The sequence below is a fragment of the Oncorhynchus kisutch genome, linkage group LG3 (assembly GCF_002021735.2).
Source record: "Oncorhynchus kisutch isolate 150728-3 linkage group LG3, Okis_V2, whole genome shotgun sequence".
Classification (NCBI taxonomy): domain Eukaryota; kingdom Metazoa; phylum Chordata; class Actinopteri; order Salmoniformes; family Salmonidae; genus Oncorhynchus; species Oncorhynchus kisutch.
The window spans coordinates 894965-920274 of NC_034176.2; the positions used below are offsets into that span (position 1 = coordinate 894965).

The window sequence follows — 25310 nt, forward strand, 5'->3', positions numbered from 1 at the left end:
TGGTAGAGACAAGCCGTGGTCGAGGCAGGCCGTGGTAGAGACAAGGTGTGGTAGAGACAAGCTGTCCGTTTCCCTCCTCCATCCATGCTGCTCCTTCAACACAGCATTAGGAGTCCTGTGGACATCAACAGTCCTGGACATGACATTATGAACAGCACCATCTTCCTAATTGAGAACATTGACATATTGGCACAAAATAAAAGCTGATGGGGCGTAACCTCCATAAAGTCTAAAGATGTTTTCATTCAAGCATGTTGTCATGATGTGTAGAAGCTGTTATTGACAAAAGGGAATATTAATCATGAATATATAAAAAACATTGTTCCATGTACAATAGATTGAGGAGTATTCATTAAAAAAAGGTGTTGGAATACATGTGGATGGTAGTCATGGATAATGATGGATGTTAGCCATCCTAGTGAATCATTTAGATTCAAATGTAGTCCACTCCGGACCAGCTAAATGTTCACATTAGCAACGTAAGGATATACAACCCCAACACACTCGCTGTTGTTGTTCCAAGTGCATTACTAGTCTCATGTTAATCAGGACAGCCCTGATCAACAGCAGGAGTCTGGGACAAGGTAGAACGGCCTGTGAAATCAGAGGCCAGGTGTCGGAAAGGCTCAGCTCTTCCGGGAGGGGAGACAGAGAGAAAAGGGGGGAGGGATCTGTCAGGTCCCAAAAGTCAATATAATTTGATTCATTATGATGTAAAAGTAAAGACTGATCCTAGATCGGCACTCCTACTCTAAGACGCTTTGTGAATACAGGTCCAGATAAGGCCCTAGCCCACCGGCACATAAGATACTGTAGAATAAATACTGGGGACTGAGACGGGTTGGGAGACACTATGGCCTAGTCCAATGTCACTCCTGGACAGTGAGCCAGGAAGTAGTTTACAGTACAAATAGCTAGCTGATGCTCCAGCTAGTTAGCGGATGTTCCAGCTAGCTCACCCAAAGCAGGCATTTGTTCTCCTCACTGCTCTGCAGGACTAGATGATCATGATGTTGTGGCTGTAACATTTAATGGACACTAGAACTATCTAGCTATGTCAGACATGTTCAGGAAAAGCAGCTCATAGCAAGCCAATAAAATGTATATCACTGCAGTGGTTCGACATTGCTAGATGTCAATCAACACAGGGCTTCTACACAGCTTCCATTTCCTTTCCTAAATCAATAAACCAACCAATCTTTACAAGAGTGGTGCCATTTTGGACAGTGCCGGTGGTGATAGGACATTGGATAACAAAACCAAACTAATGTAAGAAAGATTTTATTTTTTTACGTTTTCAAAATTGCATTACATATTTACAATTCTTTGATGTCATGAAAACGGTTATTCCTACAGTTGACAGCAGTTATACACCTGTCTTTTTCTTGTTTCCCTTTATAATGTAAACCAATGAGGAGAAAGAGGCAAAGTGGTATAAATCAATTTAAAAGTAGAGGTCATCCCTTGTAACATTTCCACAACAGATCGACAGTATGATGAGTTTCACATATTACAAGAGAGGACATTGGAGGTTCCATTGAAAGAGTTGTGATTTATGCTTTGTTTTATCAAAACGTTCAACGAATCAGAATGCGGTCTCAAAAAGCAAAAAATAAAATTAAAAATGGTTTATTAAGAAATGCAGACAGATGCGTAGTCAAGTTAAGTAAAAGACAGCGAGCTCCCTCTAAGGACTCGGAAGTTCTGCACTTTGTGTTTGAAGTTGAACCAGTGAAGTTTAAATCCTCTGAGATGTGGTTCACTGAAGGACCGTCAGAGGTATCAGAATTCCTCCTCCGCGTTGCGGCTGCGTGAGGCCTTCAGCTGTTTGAGACGCTCCATACACTCATTGACGCTGCGCTCTCCGTGCACCTTGTTGTCACGCGTACGCACGTTCACCGTCTCGCTGGTCTTCTCCTTCTCTCCCACAACTGGACAGAAAAGAGGATTTCATTATGATTTAATGTCTTGACTGTTTAGTGATAAAACCGTAAATTGCTTCTCTGTTACGCTTTCAAGTAGAATCCCTGAGATGACTAATACAATCAATTATGGCCCGTCATTTCCAGCTGTCTATTTAACAGGTGTAGTTTTCTGATCGTATTGGATCTCCCTGCTGCATGTTGCTCTGGTTGTCGTGGTCTAATAACATGTGTCTATTTTAAATAGACAACCTATAGAATGAGATTTATAGTCAGCTTAACATTTGTACATGTTGTTCAAGGCTCAAACTCCCATGATTCCATCTGGCAAAACCACTCCCACCGTCACCGACCAAAGTTGTAGCTCCGGCAGCCATTGTGCACTTTCTAAACAGCTTATATTTTCAAATCGAATTACTTGTCAACTTCATACATTTTATTAGTTCCAATAGGCAGGCCTCCAGTGTTGTTGGATGGCTGCTTGGACAGTATGTCAGTTATCGTTGAACAAACCATTTCAGATGCAGCAGGTTTAGCTAGCTAGCATTGCTAACGTTACATTAGCACCAAAGACAGGCTGAGAGACTATGATCCCGTAATGATTTGCCTGTAAATTTCATAATAAATAATAAACCATACCCTAGACCCCACCACTCAGCCCATACCCTAGACCCCACCACTCAGCCCATACCCTAGACCCCACCACTCAGCCCATACCCCACCACTCAGCCCATACCCCACCACTCAGCCCATACCCCACCACTCAGCCCATACCCCACCACTCAGCCCATACCCCACCACTCAGCCCATACCCTAGACCCCACCACTCAGCCCATACCCTAGACCCCACCACTCAGCCCATACCCCACCACTCAGCCCATACCCCACCACTCAGCCCATACCCCACCACTCAGCCCATACCCCACCACTCAGCCCATACCCCACCACTCAGCCCATACCCCACCACTCAGCCCATACCCCACCACTCAGCCCATACCCCACCACTCAGCCCATACCCCACCACTCAGCCCATACCCCACCACACCACTCAGCCCATACCCCACCACTCAGCCCATACCCCACCACTCAGCCCATACCCCACCACTCAGCCCATACCCCACCACTCAGCCCATACCCCACCACTCAGCCCATACCCCACCACTCAGCCCATACCCCACCACTCAGCCCATACCCCACCACTCAGCCCATACCCTAGACCCACCACTCAGCCCATACCCTAGACCCCACCACTCAGCCCATACCCTAGACCCCACCACTCAGCCCATACCCTAGACCCCACCACTCAGCCCATACCCTAGACCCCACCACTCAGCCCATACCCTAGACCCCACCACTCAGCCCATACCCTAGACCCCACCACTCAGCCCATACCCTAGACCCCACCACTCAGCCCATACCCTAGACCCCACCACTCAGCCCATACCCTAGACCCCACCACTCAGCCCATACCCTAGACCCCACCACTCAGCCCATACCCTAGACCCCACCACTCAGCCCATACCCTAGACCCCACCACTCAGCCCATACCCTAGACCCCACCACTCAGCCCATACCCTAGACCCCACCACTCAGCCCATACCCTAGACCCCACCACTCAGCCCATACCCTAGACCCCACCACTCAGCCCATACCCTAGACCCCACCACTCAGCTCAAAGCCCATACCCCACCACTCAGCCCATACCCTAGACCCCACCACTCAGCTCAAAGCCCATACCCCACCACTCAGCCCATACCCTAGACCCCACCACTCAGCCCATACCCTAGACCCCACCACTCAGCCCATACCCTAGACCCCACCACTCAGCTCAAAGCCCATACCCCACCACTCAGCCCATACCCTAGACCCCACCACTCAGCTCAAAGCCCATACCCCACCACTCAGCTCAAAGCCCATACCCTACCACTCAGCTCAAAGCCCATACCCTAGACCCCACCACCACTTACCCAGGATGAAGTTGTACTGTGCCAGCTGTGCGTTGCGTATCTTCTTGTTCAGGGTGCAGCTGGCATCACAGTCTACGTCTGTCATCAGACCTCCACGGTGGAAATCATCACGGATCTTCTGAGCATAGTCATCCAGTGTGGGTCCTACAGGTACCACCATCACCTGACGAGGAGACAGCCACAGCGGCCTGGGGAGGGGAGGGTATTGACATCTTATTAGAGAGTTTTTAAGCGGTTAAAACTAACAGCTGCTTTGGATCTGGTAACAGCTCCTGAGATTTGTTTTGGGGCAACCAACAAATTTTCTTTTCAAGTGACAATTAAATTTGAAAGCTACAGCCGTCGTCGTTTTGGAAATCCATCTCCAATCGTACTGATGGAAATGCCATAAGAATGTTTCTCCTGTAAAGTTCTGCATACAGCAGAACTCGGCGAAACAAAAGGCTGTACTTGCATACGTCCTACAAATCTTCTCTTGAAAAACATTTCGGCTGTTTGTCCCTGTTGAGCCACCGTAGCAACATACCCACTATCACTTCCTCAAAATAAGTTTAATTCATCTAAGATAAAGCAAATAATCTGTAATTAATTTTGACATTCTTGCAGGTCTTAGTCACTTCAAAGAATCCCATCTGTAGTTCCCACTAGGAGTAGACTTCGGCTGCCGAACTTTGACTTACCGTAAGAAGAAAATGTTTGCGCACGAAAATAAAATCCCGCCGAAGACCAAAAAAGATCACAGGTGTGTGAATTGTTGGTTCGACTGGAACGCATACAGTAACCTTAGGGGGGGAAAGTATTCCTGTATGACGAAAAATGACTATGCACTTCTGAAACAGCTATGTTCCTATGGGAATGTGTTCATGTTTAGAGCCGCACAATCAGGTAAAAGATCTAACCTTATTTTTTTTTTACTTTGGAAAAAGTCTGACAGGAGTGAACATATTAATATTACCAGCTACAGTAGATTAGATAGTAGTAGAGACAGTATTACCAGCTACAGTAGTTTAGATAGTAGTAGAGACAGTATTACCAGCTACAGTAGATTAGATAGTAGTAGAGACAGTATTACCAGCTACAGTAGATTAGATATTAGTAGAGACAGTATTACCAGCTACAGTAGATTAGATATTAGTAGAGACAGTATTACCAGCTACAGTAGATTAGATAGTAGTAGAGACAGTATTACCAGCTACAGTAGATTAGATATTAGTAGAGACAGTATTACCAGCTACAGTAGATTAGATATTAGTAGAGACAGTATTACCAGCTACAGTAGTTTAGATAGTAGTAGAGACAGTATTACCAGCTACAGTAGATTAGATAGTAGTAGAGACAGTATTACCAGCTACAGTAGATTAGATATTAGTAGAGACAGTATTACCAGCTACAGTAGATTAGATATTAGTAGAGACAGTATTACCAGCTACAGTAGATTAGATAGTAGTAGAGACAGTATTACCAGCTACAGTAGATTAGATATTAGTAGAGACAGTATTACCAGCTACAGTAGATTAGATATTAGTAGAGACAGTATTACCAGCTACAGTAGATTAGATATTAGTAGAGACAGTATTACCAGCTACAGTAGATTAGATATTAGTAGAGACAGTATTACCAGCTACAGTAGATTAGATATTAGTAGAGACAGTATTACCAGCTACAGTAGATTAGATATTAGTAGAGACAGTATTACCAGCTACAGTAGATTAGATAGTAGTAGAGACAGTATTACCAGCTACAGTAGATTAGATATTAGTAGAGACAGTATTACCAGCTACAGTAGATTAGATATTAGTAGAGACAGTATTACCAGCTACAGTAGATTAGATAGTAGTAGAGACAGTATTACCAGCTACAGTAGATTAGATATTAGTAGAGACAGTATTACCAGCTACAGTAGATTAGATAGTAGTAGAGACAGTATTACCAGCTACAGTAGATTAGATATTAGTAGAGACAGTATTACCAGCTACAGTAGATTAGATATTAGTAGAGACAGTATTACCAGCTACAGTAGATTAGATATTAGTAGAGACAGTATTACCAGCTACAGTAGATTAGATATTAGTAGAGACAGTATTACCAGCTACAGTAGATTAGATATTAGTAGAGACAGTATTACCAGCTACAGTAGATTAGATAGTAGTAGAGACAGTATTACCAGCTACAGTAGATTAGATATTAGTAGAGACAGTATTACCAGCTACAGTAGATTAGATATTAGTAGAGACAGTATTACCAGCTACAGTAGATTAGATATTAGTAGAGACAGTATTACCAGCTACAGTAGATTAGATATTAGTAGAGACAGTATTACCAGCTACAGTAGATTAGATAAAGACAGTATTACCAGCTACAGTAGATTAGATATTAGTAGAGACAGTATTACCAGCTACAGTAGATTAGATATTAGTAGAGACAGTATTACCAGCTACAGTAGTTTAGATAGTAGTAGAGACAGTATTACCAGCTACAGTAGATTAGATAGTAGTAGAGACAGTATTACCAGCTACAGTAGATTAGATATTAGTAGAGACAGTATTACCAGCTACAGTAGATTAGATATTAGTAGAGACAGTATTACCAGCTACAGTAGTTTAGATAGTAGTAGAGACAGTATTACCAGCTACAGTAGATTAGATAGTAGTAGAGACAGTATTACCAGCTACAGTAGATTAGATAAAGACAGTATTACCAGCTACAGTAGATTAGATAGTAGTAGAGACAGTATTACCAGCTACAGTAGATTAGATATTAGTAGAGACAGTATTACCAGCTACAGTAGATTAGATATTAGTAGAGACAGTATTACCAGCTACAGTAGATTAGATAGTAGTAGAGACAGTATTACCAGCTACAGTAGATTAGATATTAGTAGACAGTATTACCAGCTACAGTAGATTAGATAGTAGTAGAGACAGTATTACCAGCTACAGTAGATTAGATATTAGTAGAGACAGTATTACCAGCTACAGTAGATTAGATAGTAGTAGAGACAGTATTACCAGCTACAGTAGATTAGATATTAGTAGAGACAGTATTACCAGCTACAGTAGATTAGATATTAGTAGAGACAGTATTACCAGCTACAGTAGATTAGATAGTAGTAGAGACAGTATTACCAGCTACAGTAGATTAGATATTAGTAGACAGTATTACCAGCTACAGTAGATTAGATAGTAGTAGAGATAGTATTACCAGCTACAGTAGATTAGATATTAGTAGAGACAGTATTACCAGCTACAGTAGATTAGATAGTAGTAGAGACAGTATTAACAGCTACAGTAGATTAGATATTAGTAGAGACAGTATTACCAGTTACAGTAGATTAGATAGTAGTAGAGACAGTATTACCAGCTACAGTAGATTAGATAAAGACAGTATTACCAGCTACAGTAGATTAGATAGTAGTAGAGACAGTATTACCAGCTACAGTAGATTAGATATTAGTAGAGACAGTATTACCAGCTACAGTAGATTAGATAGTAGTAGAGACAGTATTACCAGCTACAGTAGATTAGATATTAGTAGAGACAGTATTACCAGCTACAGTAGATTAGATATTAGTAGAGACAGTATTACCAGCTACAGTAGATTAGATATTAGTAGAGACAGTATTACCAGCTACAGTAGATTAGATATTAGTAGAGACAGTATTACCAGCTACAGTAGATTAGATATTAGTAGAGACAGTATTACCAGCTACAGTAGATTAGATAGTAGTAGAGACAGTATTACCAGCTACAGTAGATTAGATATTAGTAGACAGTATTACCAGCTACAGTAGATTAGATAGTAGTAGAGATAGTATTACCAGCTACAGTAGATTAGATATTAGTAGAGACAGTATTACCAGCTACAGTAGATTAGATAGTAGTAGAGACAGTATTAACAGCTACAGTAGATTAGATATTAGTAGAGACAGTATTACCAGTTACAGTAGATTAGATAGTAGTAGAGACAGTATTACCAGCTACAGTAGATTAGATAAAGACAGTATTACCAGCTACAGTAGATTAGATATTAGTAGAGACAGTATTACCAGTTACAGTAGATTAGATAGTAGTAGAGACAGTATTAACAGCTACAGTAGATTAGATAAAGACAGTATTACCAGCTACAGTAGATTAGATAGTAGTAGAGACAGTATTAACAGCTACAGTAGTTTAGATAGTAGTAGAGACAGTATTACCAGCTACAGTATATTAGATAGTAGTAGAAACAGTATTACCAGCTACAGTAGATTAGATAAAGACAGTATTACCAGCTACAGTAGATTAGATAAAGACAGTATTACCAGCTACAGTAGATTAGATATTAGTAGAGACAGTATTACCAGTTACAGTAGATTAGATATTAGTAGAGACAGTATTACCAGCTACAGTAGATTAGATAGTAGTATCATAACTAGTATTACCAGCTACAGGAGATTAGATAGTAGTAGTAGTATCATAACTAGTATCACCAGCTACAGTAGATTGGATATTAGTAGAGACAGTATTACCAGCTACAGTAGATGAGAGTAGTAGAGACCGTATTACTAGCTACAGTGGATTAGATAGTAGTAGTAGTAGTATCATCATAACTAGTATTACCAGCTACAGTAGATTAGAGAGTAGTAGTATCAGTACTAATATAGCCCCTCACCATTTCCCTCCGTAGTTCTCAGTGAGGATAGCGATCATCCTCTCTACTGATCCCAGGATGGCTCTGTGGATGATGACTGGCCTCTGCTTATCGTCTCCATCATGGCTACACACACACATTTCCATCAGACACATCTAGCATAAAAAGAAGTCTTTAAAATTATATTTAGTTCCACACAGTGACCCTGTTCTCCCCATTTCTTGCCACAAACCAACTACAGAAGACCATTAGAAAAAATGTGACCAATCACAATGCTGCTCTGTCAACAAACAGAGATGTCAGAGGAAGTGTTACCTGACAAAGGTGAGGTTGAAGCGGATTGGTAGCTGGAAGTCCAGCTGGATGGTGGCACACTGATGGTATCGACCAATAGCATCCTTGATCTGGATGTCAATCTACAACCGGGTACAACACACAGCATGGCGCGGAGGAATGGAAACATTACTTATACATGATGAGTTAGATGACACCATATTCCCTTTTGATCCTTATAAAGTTCAATACAACATGACAACATTGGTCGGTCTTACCTTCGGTCCGTAGAAGGCCCCGTCTCCAGGGTTGAGGACCCACTTCTCGCCAAACTCATTCAGACTGTTCTCCAGTTGCTGCAATCACACAGGAGAGAACAGAGTTGGGAGGTTTGCTAAATGACCAACTTACATTTGTCATTTAGCAGAGACTCGTATCCATAACAACCACATATCACCAGTATATAACCATATATAACAGTATACGCTTAACTTTACATTAACCCTTCATAAACAACTCAGTACATCACCTGGGCTGAGCTCTCTGCCATCCAGCCCTATTTATCAGAGGGTAGTGAGGACAACCCAGGATATCACTGGGGCTGAGCTCTCTGACATCCAGCCCTATTTATCAGAGGGTAGTGAGGACAACCCAGGATATCACTGGGGCTGAGCTCTCTGACATCCAGCCCTATTTATCAGAGGGTAGTGAGGACAACCCAGGATATCACTGGGGCTGAGCTCCCTGACATCCAGCCCTATTTATCAGAGGGTAGTGAGGACAACCCAGGATATCACTGGGGCTGAGCTCCCTGCCATCCAGCCCTATTTATCAGAGGGTAGTGAGGACAACCCAGGATATCACTGGGGCTGAGCTCTCTGACATCCAGCCCTATTTATCAGAGGGTAGTGAGGACAACCCAGGATATCACTGGGGCTGAGCTCCCTGACATCCAGCCCTATTTATCAGAGGGTAGTGAGGACAACCCAGGATATCACTGGGGCTGAGCTCCCTGACATCCAGCCCTATTTATCAGAGGGTAGTGAGGACAACCCAGGATATCACTGGGGCTGAGCTCCCTGACATCCAGCCCTATTTATCAGAGGGTAGTGAGGACAACCCAGGATATCACTGGGGCTGAGCTCCCTGACATCCAGCCCTCTTTATCAGGCGGTGTGAAAGGAAGACTACCAACAACCAGGCCATAAACTGTTCTCTCTGCTTCCGCACGGCAAGCGGTACTAATGCATCAAGTCTGACACCAACAGGCTCCTGAACAGTTCCTATCCCCAAGCCATAAGACTTAAATAGCTACACTATATGATTTGACTTGATTTGAATGGTGTAACTCGGGCAGTTGTTGTTGCCATCCTGTACCGGTCCCGCAGGTGTGATGTTTGGATGTACCGATCCTGTGCAGGTGTTGTTACACGTGGTCTGCCACTGTGAGGACGATCAGCTGTCCATCCTGTCTCCCTGTAGCGCTGTCTTAGGCGTCTCACAGTACGGACATTGAAATGTATTGCCCTGGCCACATCTGCAGTCCTCATGCCTCCTTGCAGCATGCCTAAGGCATGTTCACGCAGATGAGCAGGGACCCTGGGCATCTTTCTTCTGGTGTTTTTCAGTCAGGACACTAAAGAAGCCTACTAAGTTTTCATAATTGTGACCTTAATTGCCTACCGTCTAAGCTGTTAGTGTCTTAACCTCTTTAGGGTAGGGGGCAGCATTCGGAATTTTGGATGAAAAGCATGCCCAAATTAAACCGCCTGCTACTCGGGCCCAGAAGATATGAAATGCATATAACTGGTAGATATTGACAGAAAACTCTAAAGTTTCAAAAACTGTTAAAATAGTGTCTGAGTATAACACAACTGATTTGGCAGGCGAAAACCTGAGAAAAATCCATTACAGTATCCATTGACTTAGGACTCAATTTGCAGTTCCTATGCCTTCCACTAGATGTCAACAGTCTTTAGAAATTGTTTCAGGCTTGTATTCTTATGAATGAGGGAGTAAGACCAGTGTGAATGTGTGGACCCTGACCTCCATGGGTTGATAAATTTGATTTCCTTTGATAATGTGTCATTTTGTTGTCAGCACATTCAACTAAGTAAAGAAAAAAGTATTTAACCTTGTGACTAGGGGGCAGCATTTTCATTTTTGGAAAAATAACATTCCCGTAGTAAACGGGATATTTTGTCAGGACAAGATGCTAGAATATGCATATAATTGACAGCTTAGGATAGAAAAGACTAAAGTTTCCAAAACTGTAAAAATATTGTCTGTGAGTATAACAGAACTGATATTGCAGGCAAAGCCTGAGAAAAATCCAATCTGGAAGTGCCTCATGTTTTGAAAGCGCTGCGTTCCAATTAAGCAGTGAATGGGCTATCAACCAGATTACTCCGTATTCCCCAAGGTGTCTACAGCATTGTGACGTAGTTTTACGCATTTATGTTGAAGAATACCCGTAAGCGCGTAAAATACAGAGGTAGCCATTATTCCAATCGGTCCTACTGAAAAACCAATTGTCCCGGTGGATATATTATCGAATAGATATTTGAAAAACACCTTGAGGATTGATTATAAACAACGTTTGCCATGTTTCTGTCGATATTATGGAGCTAATTTGGAATATTTTTCAGCGTTTTCGTGACTGCAATTTCCGGGCGATTTCTCAGCCAACCGTGAAGAACAAACGGAGCTATTTCGCCTACAAAAAGAATATTTTTTGGAAAAAAGGAACATTGTTAGATAGCCAGAGTCTCGTGAGTGAAAACATCCGAAGCTCAAAGGTAAACGATTTAATTTGATTGCTTTTCTCTGATTTCCGTGACCAAGTTAGCTGCTGCTAGCTGGACAAAATGCTATGCTAGGCTATCGATAAACATACAAATGCTTGTCTAGCTTTGGCTGTAAAGCATATTTTGAAAATCTGAGATGACAGGTTGATTAACAAAAGGCTAAGCTGTGTCTCAATATATTTCACTTGTGATTTTCATGAATAGGAATATTTTCTAGGAATATTTCTGTATATATATTTATCTGACCCTGTATATAGTATGGTATTAACCTGACCCTGTATATAGTATGGTATTAACCTGACCCTGTATATAGTATGGTATTAACCTGACCCTGTATATAGTATGGTATTAACCTGACCCTGTATATAGTATGGTATTAACCTGACCCTGTATATAGTATGGTATTATCCGACCCTGTATATAGTATGGTATTATCCGACCCTGTATATAGTATGGTATTATCCGACCCTGTATATAGTATGGTATTATCCGACCCTGTATATAGTATGGTATTAACCGACCCTGTATATAGTATGGTATTAACCTGACCCTGTATATAGTATGGTATTAACCTGACCCTGTATATAGTATGGTATTAACCTGACCCTGTATATAGTATGGTATTAACCTGACCCTGTATATAGTATGGTATTAACCTGACCCTGTATATAGTATGGTATTAACTGACCCTGTATATAGTATGGTATTAACCTGACCCTGTATATAGTATGGTATTAACCTGACCCTGTATATAGTATGGTATTAACCTGACCCTGTATATAGTATGGTATTAACCTGACCCTGTATATAGTATGGTATTAACTGACCCTGTATATAGTATGGTATTAACCTGACCCTGTATATAGTATGGTATTAACTGACCCTGTATATAGTATGGTATTAACCTGACCCTGTATATAGTATGGTATTAACCTGACCCTGTATATAGTATGGTATTAACCTGACCCTGTATATAGTATGGTATTAACCTGACCCTGTATATAGTATGGTATTAACCTGACCCTGTATATAGTATGGTATTACCTGACCCTGTATATAGTATGGTATTACCTGACCCTGTATATAGTATGGTATTAACTGACCCTGTATATAGTATGGTATTAACTGACCCTGTATATAGTATGGTATTACCTGACCCTGTATATAGTATGGTATTACCTGACCCTGTATATAGTATGGTATTAACCTGACCCTGTATATAGTATGGTATTACCTGACCCTGTATATAGTATGGTATTACCTGACCCTGTATATAGTATGGTATTAACTGACCCTGTATATAGTATGGTATTAACTAACCCTGTATATAGTATGGTATTAACTGACCCTGTATATAGTATGGTATTAACTGACCCTGTATATAGTATGGTATTAACCTGACCCTGTATATAGTATGGTATTAACCTGACCCTGTATATAGTATGGTATTAACCGACCCTGTATATAGTATGGTATTAACCGACCCTGTATATAGTATGGTATTAACCTGACCCTGTATATAGTATGGTATTAACCTGACCCTGTATATAGTATGGTATTAACTGACCCTGTATATAGTATGGTATTAACTGACCCTGTATATAGTATGGTATTAACCTGACCCTGTATATAGTATGGTATTAACTGACCCTGTATATAGTATGGTATTAACTGACCCTGTATATAGTATGGTATTAACTGACCCTGTATATAGTATGGTATTAACTGACCCTGTATATAGTATGGTATTAACTGACCCTGTATATAGTATGGTATTAACTGACCCTGTATATAGTATGGTATTAACTGACCCTGTATATAGTATGGTATTAACTGACCCTGTATATAGTATGGTATTAACTGACCCTGTATATAGTATGGTATTAACCTGACCCTGTATATAGTATGGTATTAACCTGACCCTGTATATAGTATGGTATTAACTGACCCTGTATATAGTATGGTATTAACTGACCCTGTATATAGTATGGTATTAACTGACCCTGTATATAGTATGGTATTAACTGACCCTGTATATAGTATGGTATTAACTGACCCTGTATATAGTATGGTATTAACTGACCCTGTATATAGTATGGTATTAACTGACCCTGTATATAGTATGGTATTAACTGACCCTGTATATAGTATGGTATTAACTGACCCTGTATATAGTATGGTATTAACTGACCCTGTATATAGTATGGTATTAACTCACCCTGTATATAGTATGGTATTAACTGACCCTGTATATAGTATGGTATTAACTGACCCTGTATATAGTATGGTATTAACTGACCCTGTATATAGTATGGTATTAACTGACCCTGTATATAGTATGGTATAACTGACCCTGTATATAGTATGGTATTAACTGACCCTGTATATAGTATGGTATTAACTGACCCTGTATATAGTATGGTATTAACCTGACCCTGTATATAGTATGGTATTAACCTGACCCTGTATATAGTATGGTATAACTGACCCTGTATATAGTATGGTATTAACTGACCCTGTATATAGTATGGTATTAACTGACCCTGTATATAGTATGGTATTAACTGACCCTGTATATAGTATGGTATTAACTGACCCTGTATATAGTATGGTATTAACTGACCCTGTATATAGTATGGTATTAACTGACCCTGTATATAGTATGGTATTAACTGACCCTGTATATAGTATGGTATTAACCTGACCCTGTATATAGTATGGTATTAACCTAACCCTGTATATAGTATGGTATTAACTGACCCTGTATATAGTATGGTATTAACCTGACCCTGTATATAGTATGGTATTAACTAACCCTGTATATAGTATGGTATTAACCTGACCCTGTATATAGTATGGTATTAACTGACCCTGTATATAGTATGGTATTAACTGACCCTGTATATAGTATGGTATTAACTGACCCTGTATATAGTATGGTATTAACTGACCCTGTATATAGTATGGTATTAACTGACCCTGTATATAGTATGGTATTAACTGACCCTGTATATAGTATGGTATTAACTGACCCTGTATATAGTATGGTATTAACTGACCCTGTATATAGTATGGTATTAACTGACCCTGTATATAGTATGGTATTAACTGACCCTGTATATAGTATGGTATTAACTCACCCTGTATATAGTATGGTATTAACTAACCCTGTATATAGTATGGTATTAACTGACCCTGTATATAGTATGGTATTAACTGACCCTGTATATAGTATGGTATTAACTAACCCTGTATATAGTATGGTATTAACTGACCCTGTATATAGTATGGTATTAACCTGACCCTGTATATAGTATGGTATTAACCTGACCCTGTATATAGTATGGTATTAACTGACCCTGTATATAGTATGGTATTAACTGACCCTGTATATAGTATGGTATTAACTGACCCTGTATATAGTATGGTATTAACTGACCCTGTATATAGTATGGTATTAACTGACCCTGTATATAGTATGGTATTAACTGACCCTGTATATAGTATGGTATTAACTGACCCTGTATATAGTATGGTATTAACCTGACCCTGTATATAGTATGGTATTAACTGACCCTGTATATAGTATGGTATTAACCTGACCCTGTATATAGTATGGTATTAACCTGACCCTGTATATAGTATGGTAATAACTGACCCTGTATATAGTATGGTATTAACCTGACCCTGTATATAGTATGGTATTAACCTGACCCTGTATATAGTATGGTATTAACTGACCCTGTATATAGTATGGTATTAACTGACCCTGTATATAGTATGGTATTAACTAACCCTGTATATAGTATGGTATTAACCTGACCCTGTATATAGTATGGTAATAACTGACCCTGTATATAGTATGGTAATAACTGACCCTGTATATAGTATGGTATTAACTGACCCTGTATATAGTATGGTATTAACCTGACCCTGTATATAGTATGGTATTAACCTGACCCTGTATATAGTATGGTATTAACCTGACCCTGTATATAGTATGGTATTAACCTGACCCTGTATATAGTATGGTATTAACCTGACCCTGTATATAGTATGGTATTAACCTGACCCTGTATATAGTATGGTATTAACCTGACCCTGTATATAGTATGGTATTAACCTGACCCTGTATATAGTATGGTATTAACTGACCCTGTATATAGTATGGTATTAACCTGACCCTGTATATAGTATGGTATTAACCTGACCCTGTATATAGTATGGTATTAACTGACCCTGTATATAGTATGGTATTAACTGACCCTGTATATAGTATGGTATTAACCTGACCCTGTATATAGTATGGTATTAACCTGACCCTGTATATAGTATGGTATTAACTGACCCTGTATATAGTATGGTATTAACTGACCCTGTATATAGTATGGTATTAACCTGACCCTGTATATAGTATGGTATTAACCTGACCCTGTATATAGTATGGTATTAACTAACCCTGTATATAGTATGGTATTAACTAACCCTGTATATAGTATGGTATTAACCTGACCCTGTATATAGTATGGTATTAACCTGACCCTGTATATAGTATGGTATTAACCTGACCCTGTATATAGTATGGTATTAACTGACCCTGTATATAGTATGGTATTAACTTGTATTCTTGCTTAGTTTAAGTTGTTTTTATATCTTGTGTGTTTTTGTTCTCCCTTGTAATTCGTAGTATTACATTGTCATTGATTACAACCTTGTTTGGTTCGAGCTGTAAGTGGCATGTCACTGTACATGGGCCTGTGACATTGAAACTTAGACTTTATAAAGGGTTTATTATCGTTACCTTCTCAGCCTGATCCCAGACCGCAGGCTCTCCCAGGAACTTCTCAGGCCGGGTGGACAGGTTGAGTTTGAAGGAGAAACCAAAACAGTCGTAGACTGTACGCAGGAAGTCCAGACAACCCTTAATCTCCTCCTCAATCTGGAGGTTGAGGAAAAGACAAAACCACACAATTTTCCTTCAGCTTTAGTCAAGGCTTCATGGTGTCTAAAATAGTGTGACAGCTGACATGGTCCACTGGAAGATTATCCCAGGAGGTGAACTCGCTAACTGACCCATGCCGTGTGGCGCTACATGGAGAAGAGGAGTGTGCCTGACCCGCAGTGACCCGCAGGAGGGTTAAGGCCTGACCCGCAGTGACCCGCAGGAGGGTTAAGGCCTGACCCGCAGTGACCCGCAGGAGGGTTAAGGCCTGACCCGCAGTGACCCGCAGGAGGGTTAAGGCCTGACACGCAGGAGGTTTAAGGCCTGACCCGCAGGAGGGTTAAGGCCTGACCCGCAGGAGGGTTAAGGTCAGTCTGACTGCTCCACAAGTGATTGGGGGGGATGTTTTACGATGTATCATACTCCCTTCGCTTACCTGGCCCAGTCCCCATAATGCCTACCTGGCCCAGTCCCCATAATGCCTACCTGGCCCAGTCCCCATAATGCCTACCTGGCCCAGTCCCCATAATGCCTACCTGGCCCAGTCCCCATAATGCCTACCTGGCCCAGTCCCCATAATGCCTACCTGGCCCAGTCCCCATAATGCCTACCTGGCCCAGTCCCCATAATGCTTACCTGGCCCAGTCCCCATAATGCTTACCTGGCCCAGTCCCCATAATGCTTACCTGGTCCATGGTGCAGAAGATGTGGGCATCGTCCTGCTGGAAGCGTCGTACACGGGTCAGCCCAGTCAGAGCGCCAGACAGCTCGTTACGATGCAGCACGCCGAAGTCAGCCATTCGCAGAGGCAGCTCCCTCCAGGACCGCGGTCGGTGGTCAAACATCAGACTAGAAATGGGGGGGGGGGGGGGGGGGGGGGGGGGAAGAGTCACCGTGAGAGAGAAAGACAGGGCGAACCTGAACCAAACTGTGCTGGCGCTTATTCTTCTTCTAAATAGATTGGTAACCAGGGTAATTATGCATAACCAGGGTAATTATGGGTAACCAGGCCAGCTCAGTACAGCATAACTCACCAGTAGCTCAGTAGTATGAAAAGCCCTAAAGCTGTACTCACCAATGTCCCGGGCAGTTCATAGGTTTGAGGGCGAACACCTCCTTCTCCACTTCGAAGGAGAACATGTTGTCGCTGTAGTGCTGCCAGTGGCCTGATGTCTGCCACAGCTTACTGTTATAGATGTTAGGGGTTACCACCTCCTGGAAGCCTCGCTTACGGTACTCAGACTAGAGACAGAGACACTACATGACTAAACGCATGTGGACACCTGCTAGTCCAACATCTTATTCCAAAATCAAGGACATTAATATGGAGTTGGTCCCCCCTTTGCTGCTATAACAGTCTCCACTCTTCTGGGAAGTCATTAATATGGAGTTGGTCCCCCCTTTGCTGCTATAACAGGCCTCCACTCTTCTGCTAAGTCATTAATATGGAGTTGGTCCCCCCTTTGCTGCTATAACAGCCTCCACTCCAATAGGTCCAAAGGTACTGCATCTGGCCACCAGTTAAATAGCCCTGGTCCAAAGGTACTGTTACCACCGCCTGGAAGCCTCACAGTTCTCTATAGGGTTAGATATATACTAACCCATAGGGAGAGATACCGTACCTATAGAGATATAATTACAGCGCTCACTCTAGGGCTATCAGACATAGAACAGACAGAGTTCCCATTCTACAGGGGCTGCCCATCTTATGGCAATGACTACTCACCCTGATAAAGTCCACCAGACTGTTGTAGATGTAGGATCCTTTAGGCAGGAAGAAACAACTGCCTGGAGACAGATCATGGAAGAAGAACAGATCCTGTTCCTGTAGGAGAGAGCAGAGAGAGTTGAATGATCAGTGTTACCCTACAGCAGATACTAACCAGGAGGACATCTGCACCACGTCACTGATCAGTTCCCCCCTACCCCTCTAAAGACAGAGGACCCAGTAATGTCCTGCTGTTCCCAGACAATATTTCCACAATGTTTCTGTAAAAACTGCTGTATAAATAACATTTGATTGATCGACTGTAGTGGAGCAGGTCAATAAATGAATACCAGGCGGTGTCAGAGGAAGGCCCCCCCAAAACTGTCAAAGGCTCCAGTCACCCAAGTCAAGACCGTTTTCTCTGCTACCACACGGCAAGCAGTGCCGATGTAGCAAGTCTGGAACCAACAGGACCCTGACCAGCTTCTATCACCAGGCCTGCTAAATGGTTAGTTAAGTAGTAACCCAAAAGACTACCAGGACTATGTGTATTGACCCCCCTTTTCACGAACACAGTTGGTACTGTTTATCATCTTTCCTGTCATCTAGTCACTTCACCTCTACCCATACCGTACCTGTCAAACGTTTGGACACCTACTCATTCAAGGGTTTTTATTTTTAACTATTTTCTACATTGTAGAATAAAAGTAAAGACCAAAACTATGAAACAACAAATCAAAATATATAAGTAGCCACCTTTTGCCAAATAACCATTGAATTAGTAGGTGCTGACTGGTACTCCCTGTATATAGCCACGTTATCACCCGGTACTCCCTGTATATAACCACGTTATCACCCGGTACTCCCTGTATCTAACCACGTTATTACCCGGTACTCCCTGTATCTAACCACGTTATTACCCGGTACTCCCTGTATCTAACCACGTTATTACCCGGTACTCCCTGTATCTAACCACGTTATTACCCGGTACTCCCTGTATCTAACCACGTTATTACCCGGTACTCCCTGTATCTAACCACGTTATTACCCGGTACTCCCTGTATCTAACCACGTTATTACCCGGTACTCCCTGTATCTAACCACGTTATTACCCGGTACTCCCTGTATCTAACCACGTTATTACCCGGTACTCCCTGTATCTAACCACGTTATTACCCGGTACTCCCTGTATCTAACCACGTTATTACCCGGTACTCCCTGTATATAACCACGTTATTACCAGGTACTCCCTGTATATAACCACATTATTACCTGGTACTCCCTGTATATAACCACGTTATTACCTGGTACTCCCTGTATATAACCACGTTATTACCTGGTACTCCCTGTATATAACTACGTTATTGATACCCATTGTGCATTTATTCCTTGTGTTATCATCTTAATTACATTCTTGGGAAGGGTCTGTAAGTAAGCATTTCACTGTTCATCTACACCTGTTGTTTATAAAGCATTTGACAAATACCATTTGAGTGATTTGAATAACAGTCCCGTACCCGTCCCAGTTTGCGGTGGTCCCTGTTCTTGGCCTCCTCCTGGAAGCGTTCCCACTCCTTTAGCATCTTAGGATCAGGGAAGGAGATGCCGTAGATCCTCTGAAGAGTCTCCATGTCAGCCTTACCCTCCCAGTAGGTAGAGGAGTTCTGGAGGTTAGAGAAGCAGACTAGAAGAGTTTAAAACAGGCTCCATGTCAGCCTTGCCCTCCCAGTAGGTAGAGATTATGTGCACAACTTGGTTTTAAGGAACTTAAAAGCTGTAAAAACAATCAACATATTTCTGATAGTATTTCAGTTCATCTTGGATGAATATTTTGAAAGTGAAATACCAACCACGTTTCCATCCACAGTTTTTATGCAAGTCAATACCAAGTAAATAAAACTAAATTGACAGCTGTGATGGAAAAAGGATATTTGTTTGTTCAACAACCTGTTGAATCTAGGTTCACATTTTTGGAAAAATAACGCCCCCAAAGTAAACGGCTATTTTGTCAGGACAAGATGCTAGAATATGCATATAATTGACAGCTTAGAATAGAAAACACTAAAGTTTACAAAACTGTAAAAATATTGTTTGTGAGTATAACTGATATTGCAGGCGAAAGCCTGAGAAAAATCCAAACAGGAATGGACTCTTATTTAGAGACCCCTGCGTTCCTATGCGTTCCTATTGAGCAGTGAATGAGATATCAACCAGATTCCTTTTTCTATGGCTTCCCTAATGTGTCTAGTGTCACAATACATAGTTTCAGGCTTTAATTTTGAAAAAAATGAGCCTGAACGTCAACATTGCGTCAGTGGTCAGCTGGAGTCTCTCAGAGTGTTGTTTGGAAAAAAGGAACATTTGCTATCTAACTGGGAGTCTTGAGTGAAAATATCCGAAGCTCAAAGGTAAACGATTTAATTTGATTGCTTTTCTGATGAAGTTGCCTGGTGCTAGCTAGTCATAATGCTATGCTAGGCTATCGATAAACTGATTTGTTACCAGGTTGCCTGCTGCTAGCTAGTCATAATGCTATGCTAGGCTATCAAACGTACAAAAAAGCTTGTCTTGCTTTGGCTGTAAAGCATAATTTCAAAATCTGAGATGACAGGGTGATAACAAAAGGCTAAGCTGTGTTTCACTATATTTCACTTGCGATTTCATGAATATTTATGTCCCTTGCGTTATGCTAATTAGTGTCAGTTGATGATTACGCTCCCGGATCCGGGATGGTAGTAACAAGAGGTTAATAAGGGATCTTTTAGTGTCTAAAATTAATTCTGGGAGAAATGACGGTAGAAACGCAGTAAACTTGATGGCATGGTGCTCCACTACAACTAGGGAAATCATGCAGTTTAAATCTGGTTGAAGGAAACCTGAACTTCAAAAGGTGATATCAACTGAGCCTGGGAGACCACAACAAACAGGAGATGGGATAAAACACGTCAAGGTATCCAGTCTAAGATCAGCATATCCCAGGCATCTTTTTCAGCACTCTCATAACTGGGAAAGGAGCCGATTCAGGTTATTGTAAAACAGGATATGTTTATATGAGACAACAATCCCGAATAATACCGGGATGTTGGATTGTAAATGTGGTCATGGAAACCTTAGAGTGGTAGGACATGTAAAACTGGGACGACTTCAGAGAACCATCAAGATAATTAAAGATCCTTCAAAAGAAACTAAATAGAAGAATAAAAACATAATGGAGACAAAAACAGAAGTGTGCGTTACCTTGTGGATCTTCAGGGCCTTGATCTTTCCAGTGTGTCGGACATGGGGTCCTCGGCACAGGTCAATCAGCGGACCACACCTAGTCAGCACAGACAGGATAAATACACAGGGAATCTGGATCGGCCCAAACACCCATTCCAGAACGACCGGGTCGGGATGCAGCTCACCTGTACACAGTAGTGGTTGGGGTGGTCACCTTCTCATTCAGGATCCGGCACTTAAATTTGTTGTACTGCAGAGGAGAGAGATGTTCAGATCAGTCGTGGAACAGCAGAAATACATCACACTACATATGACAGAGAGACCAGACATGAAGAGAGGACAGAGAGAGAGAGACCAAGAAACCAGACAGGAAGAGAGAGGACAGAATATTGCAAAGCAAAATTATTTATTTAGTTGTGACCTGTTGCCATGAGAAAAGGGCAACCAGTGAAGAACAAACACCATTGTAAATACAACCCATATTTATGTTTATTCATTTTCCCTTTTAACCATTCGCATATATGACATTTGAAATGTCTTCCTTCTTTGTAACTTTTGTGAGTGTAATGTTTACTTTTAAACAGTATTGTTTATTTTCTAGTTCACTGGCTTGGGAAATGTAAACATGTTTCCCAATAAAGCCCTTTGAGTGAGAGAGAGATCTACCTTGAACATCTCCAGGAGAGTCTCCTTCTTGATCTCCAGCCTCTCAAAGGGCTGCTTCTCCTTGATGATCTTCTTACACAAGTTCTCCAAGCAGGGGAAGTCATTACTGGACACCCCCCTGGAGAGGTGGAAGAGTGGAGGAGGTGGGGAAGGAGTCAGCAGAGGAAGAGACTGAGTGAGTACAGGGATGGAAGAAAAGGAGTGCTGGCTGGCAGAGAGAACTAGTGGTAGACTTGGGGGCTTCCGTCCCCAGAGTTCGTTAACTGGCAACTGGCATCAACATAACCTGAGTGAAGAGTCAGTTCCGTCAATTCAGGAAGCTACATTTAAATTGGATTTCTAGGAATTGGTTTTCTATTAATTGAGAATCCTGAATTGACCCAAACACTGTCAACTTAGATGATGAAAGTACATTGGGATTGGATGAACATACAGTCATCTAAACACTGGAACATTCTTCCTGATGCGCTGACGCTTTCTACTCATTCCCTGTCAGCCAGCTAGACAAGTCTTTATCCAGCTGAAACTGGCCAATGAGACGAGGCGTTACTCACTCTTGGTCCAGGAACATGTCGTAGTAGAAGCCGTTCTCGATTGGTGGACCGTAACACAAGCAGCCTCCATAGACCCTCTCCATTGCCTCACCCATTATGTGGGCACTGGAGTGCCAGTACACCTGACGAAGAGGAGGAAAGGATGGCGGGGGAAAAGAGAGTGGGGAGGATGGCGGGGGGGAAAGAGAGTGGGAGGATGGCGGGGGGAAAGAGAGTGGGGAGGATGGCAGGGGGGAAAGAGAGTGGGGAGGATGGCGGGGTGAAAGAGAGTGGGGGAGGATGGCGGGGGGAAAGAGAGTGGGGAGGATGGCGGGGGGGAAAGAGAGTGGAGAGGATGGCGGGGGGGGAAAGAGAGTGGGGAGGATGGCGGGGGGAAAGAGAGTGGGGAGGATGGCGGGGGGAAAGAGAGTGGGGAGGATGGCGGGGTGAAAGAGAGTGGGGAGGATGGCGGGGGGAAAGAGAGTGGGGAGGATGGCGGGGGGAAAGAGAGTGGGGAGGATGGCGGGGGGGAAAGAGAGTGGGGAGGATGGTGGGGGGAAAGAGAGTGGGGAGGATGGTGGGGGGAAAGAGAGTGGGGAGGATGGCGGGGGGAAAGAGAGTGGGGAGGATGGCGGGGTGAAAGAGAGTGGGGAGGATGGCGGGGTGAAAGAGAGTGGGGAGGATGGCGGGGTGAAAGAGAGTGGGGAGGATGGCGGGGGGGAAAGAGAGTGGGGAGGATGGCGGGGGGGAAAGAGAGTGGGGAGGATGGCGGGGGGGAAAGAGAGTGGGGAGGATGGCGGGGGGAAAGAGAGTGGGGAGGATGGTGGGGGGAAAGAGAGTGGAGAGGATGGTGGGGGGGAAAGAGAGTGGAGAGGATGGTGGGGGAAGATCATTTGGTTTCAAAGTTCCACTGTGAAGGACTTAAAACAGTTATTATTTGCCAATGAACAAACTTGGCTCTAACTAACTACTTTTTATAATCTCACAGTTAAAAATCACTAGCTAGGTTAGCTAAATTAGTGTCTTTATCTAGAAGGTTAAATCCAAATAGCATTATTTTACAGACTTATAAGGCCAGTTTCCCAGACATAGATTAAACTGTCCCTGTAAGTCTTTAAAAGACCTGGAGGTTGTACTTACAGCTTTAGCCTCGTCATCATCAAACTTGAGTAGCTGCAGACTGCAGTTCTCCTCTAGAGGTCGGTCCAGGTCCCACACAGAGCTGTTCACCTTAGCTATCACGGTGGCGTCAGCTAGACCCTGACTATGAGAGTGAGACACACACATTATAAAGTTATAACTATTCAAATTAATCTGTTATAATAGAGGCCTGTCCAGGTTGTCTGCAAGAGGCTAAATATAGGGATAGCTGTGTTATTACAGAGTCATCATTAGAATACAGGGATAGCTTAGCGTTTCTTCAGGATCGGTGGGTACCCCACGGGACGGTTGAGCTAACGTAGGCTAATGTGATTAGCATGAGGGTGTAAGTAACAAGAACATTTCCCAGGACATAGACATATCTGATATTAGCAGAAAGCTTAAATTCTTGTTAATCTAGTGAAATAATACCATGCTATTATTTGAGAAGAGTGCACAGTTATGAACTTGAAAATGTATTAATAAACCAATTAGGCACATTTGGGCAGTCTTGATACAACAGTTTGAACAGAAATGCAGTGGTTCATTGGATCAGTCTAAAACTTTGCACATGCACTGCTGCCATCTAGTGGCCGAAATCTAAATTGCGCCTGGGGCTTGGGCTCTGTGTACACATGCTGCTCTTCCTGCTCTTGCCAGTCACCACACAAACTTCTGTGTACCGCCCATCCTACTGAATAGGATACCAGGCCAGTCACCACACAAACTTCTGGGTACCGCCCATCCTACTGAATAGGATACCAGGCCAGTCACCACACAAACTTCTGGGTACCGCCCATCCTACTGAATAGGATACCAGGCCAGTCACCACACAAACTTCTGGGTACCGCCCATCCTACTGAATAGGATACCAGGCCAGTCACCACACAAACTTCTGGGTACCGCCCATCCTACTGAATAGGATACCAGGCCAGTCACCACACCCTAAAGAATGTTCACAATATCAAAATAAACTTTTACCAGTTGAATGTAGACAAACATCATTTTTCTATTATCAACAACTTTGCAAATTTCTGGGGTTTAAACAAAATATGCAAATGAGTCATGTTGGGTAATAAAGTATGTTGAGTAATGTCGCGTAACAGATTACGGATAGAAGCAGGCTACCTGGCCTGCGCGCAAATGTAGAAATGTGTCCATTTGGAATGTCTGATAGTTAAGACAATCAAATACTCACCACCACTAATGAACTGTATTGTATTCTTCACCTCAAATTAAGTAAAAACTATTTTTTTACATTTTATTTTTTACATCGAATGACAATAGTTACTCAATGAAGTTTAAAAAAAAAAAATTCTCGAGCTCTCTCCAATTTTGATAACCACCGATACCGTCGAGGCTCATAAAATGCCCGATTCATTTGTTATCCCTTGTGGAAATACAGCCGTTTCTGTCCAGAGCTCACTGGTGCCCGAGAGGCCAGAACAGTTGGTACAATGCTGCAAGTTTCATTTAATGTACTTACATTTCCCTTCACTAACTT

The 25310-nt window shown here is 42.2% G+C and overlaps 1 protein-coding gene across 1 annotated transcript in view; it reads right to left on the minus strand.

The window, feature by feature from the left end:
- Window positions 1–1265: 1265 nt before the first annotated feature.
- The window catches only part of tars1 (threonyl-tRNA synthetase 1), a 28548-nt gene continuing 4503 nt past the window's right edge, over window positions 1266–25310 (minus strand). Inside the window, exons 4-18 of the mRNA XM_031816427.1 lie at window positions 23807–23930; window positions 22688–22809; window positions 22134–22251; window positions 21653–21717; window positions 21486–21564; window positions 19766–19912; window positions 18267–18365; window positions 17616–17782; window positions 17227–17389; window positions 16400–16537; window positions 9070–9147; window positions 8834–8934; window positions 8540–8644; window positions 3890–4077; window positions 1266–1931 (exon numbers count right to left, since the gene is read on the minus strand). Of these exons, the coding sequence (XP_031672287.1) occupies window positions 1783–1931; window positions 3890–4077; window positions 8540–8644; window positions 8834–8934; window positions 9070–9147; window positions 16400–16537; window positions 17227–17389; window positions 17616–17782; window positions 18267–18365; window positions 19766–19912; window positions 21486–21564; window positions 21653–21717; window positions 22134–22251; window positions 22688–22809; window positions 23807–23930 (1843 nt within the window). The 3' untranslated portion in view covers window positions 1266–1782. The remainder of the gene's footprint in view (window positions 1932–3889; window positions 4078–8539; window positions 8645–8833; window positions 8935–9069; window positions 9148–16399; window positions 16538–17226; window positions 17390–17615; window positions 17783–18266; window positions 18366–19765; window positions 19913–21485; window positions 21565–21652; window positions 21718–22133; window positions 22252–22687; window positions 22810–23806; window positions 23931–25310) is intronic.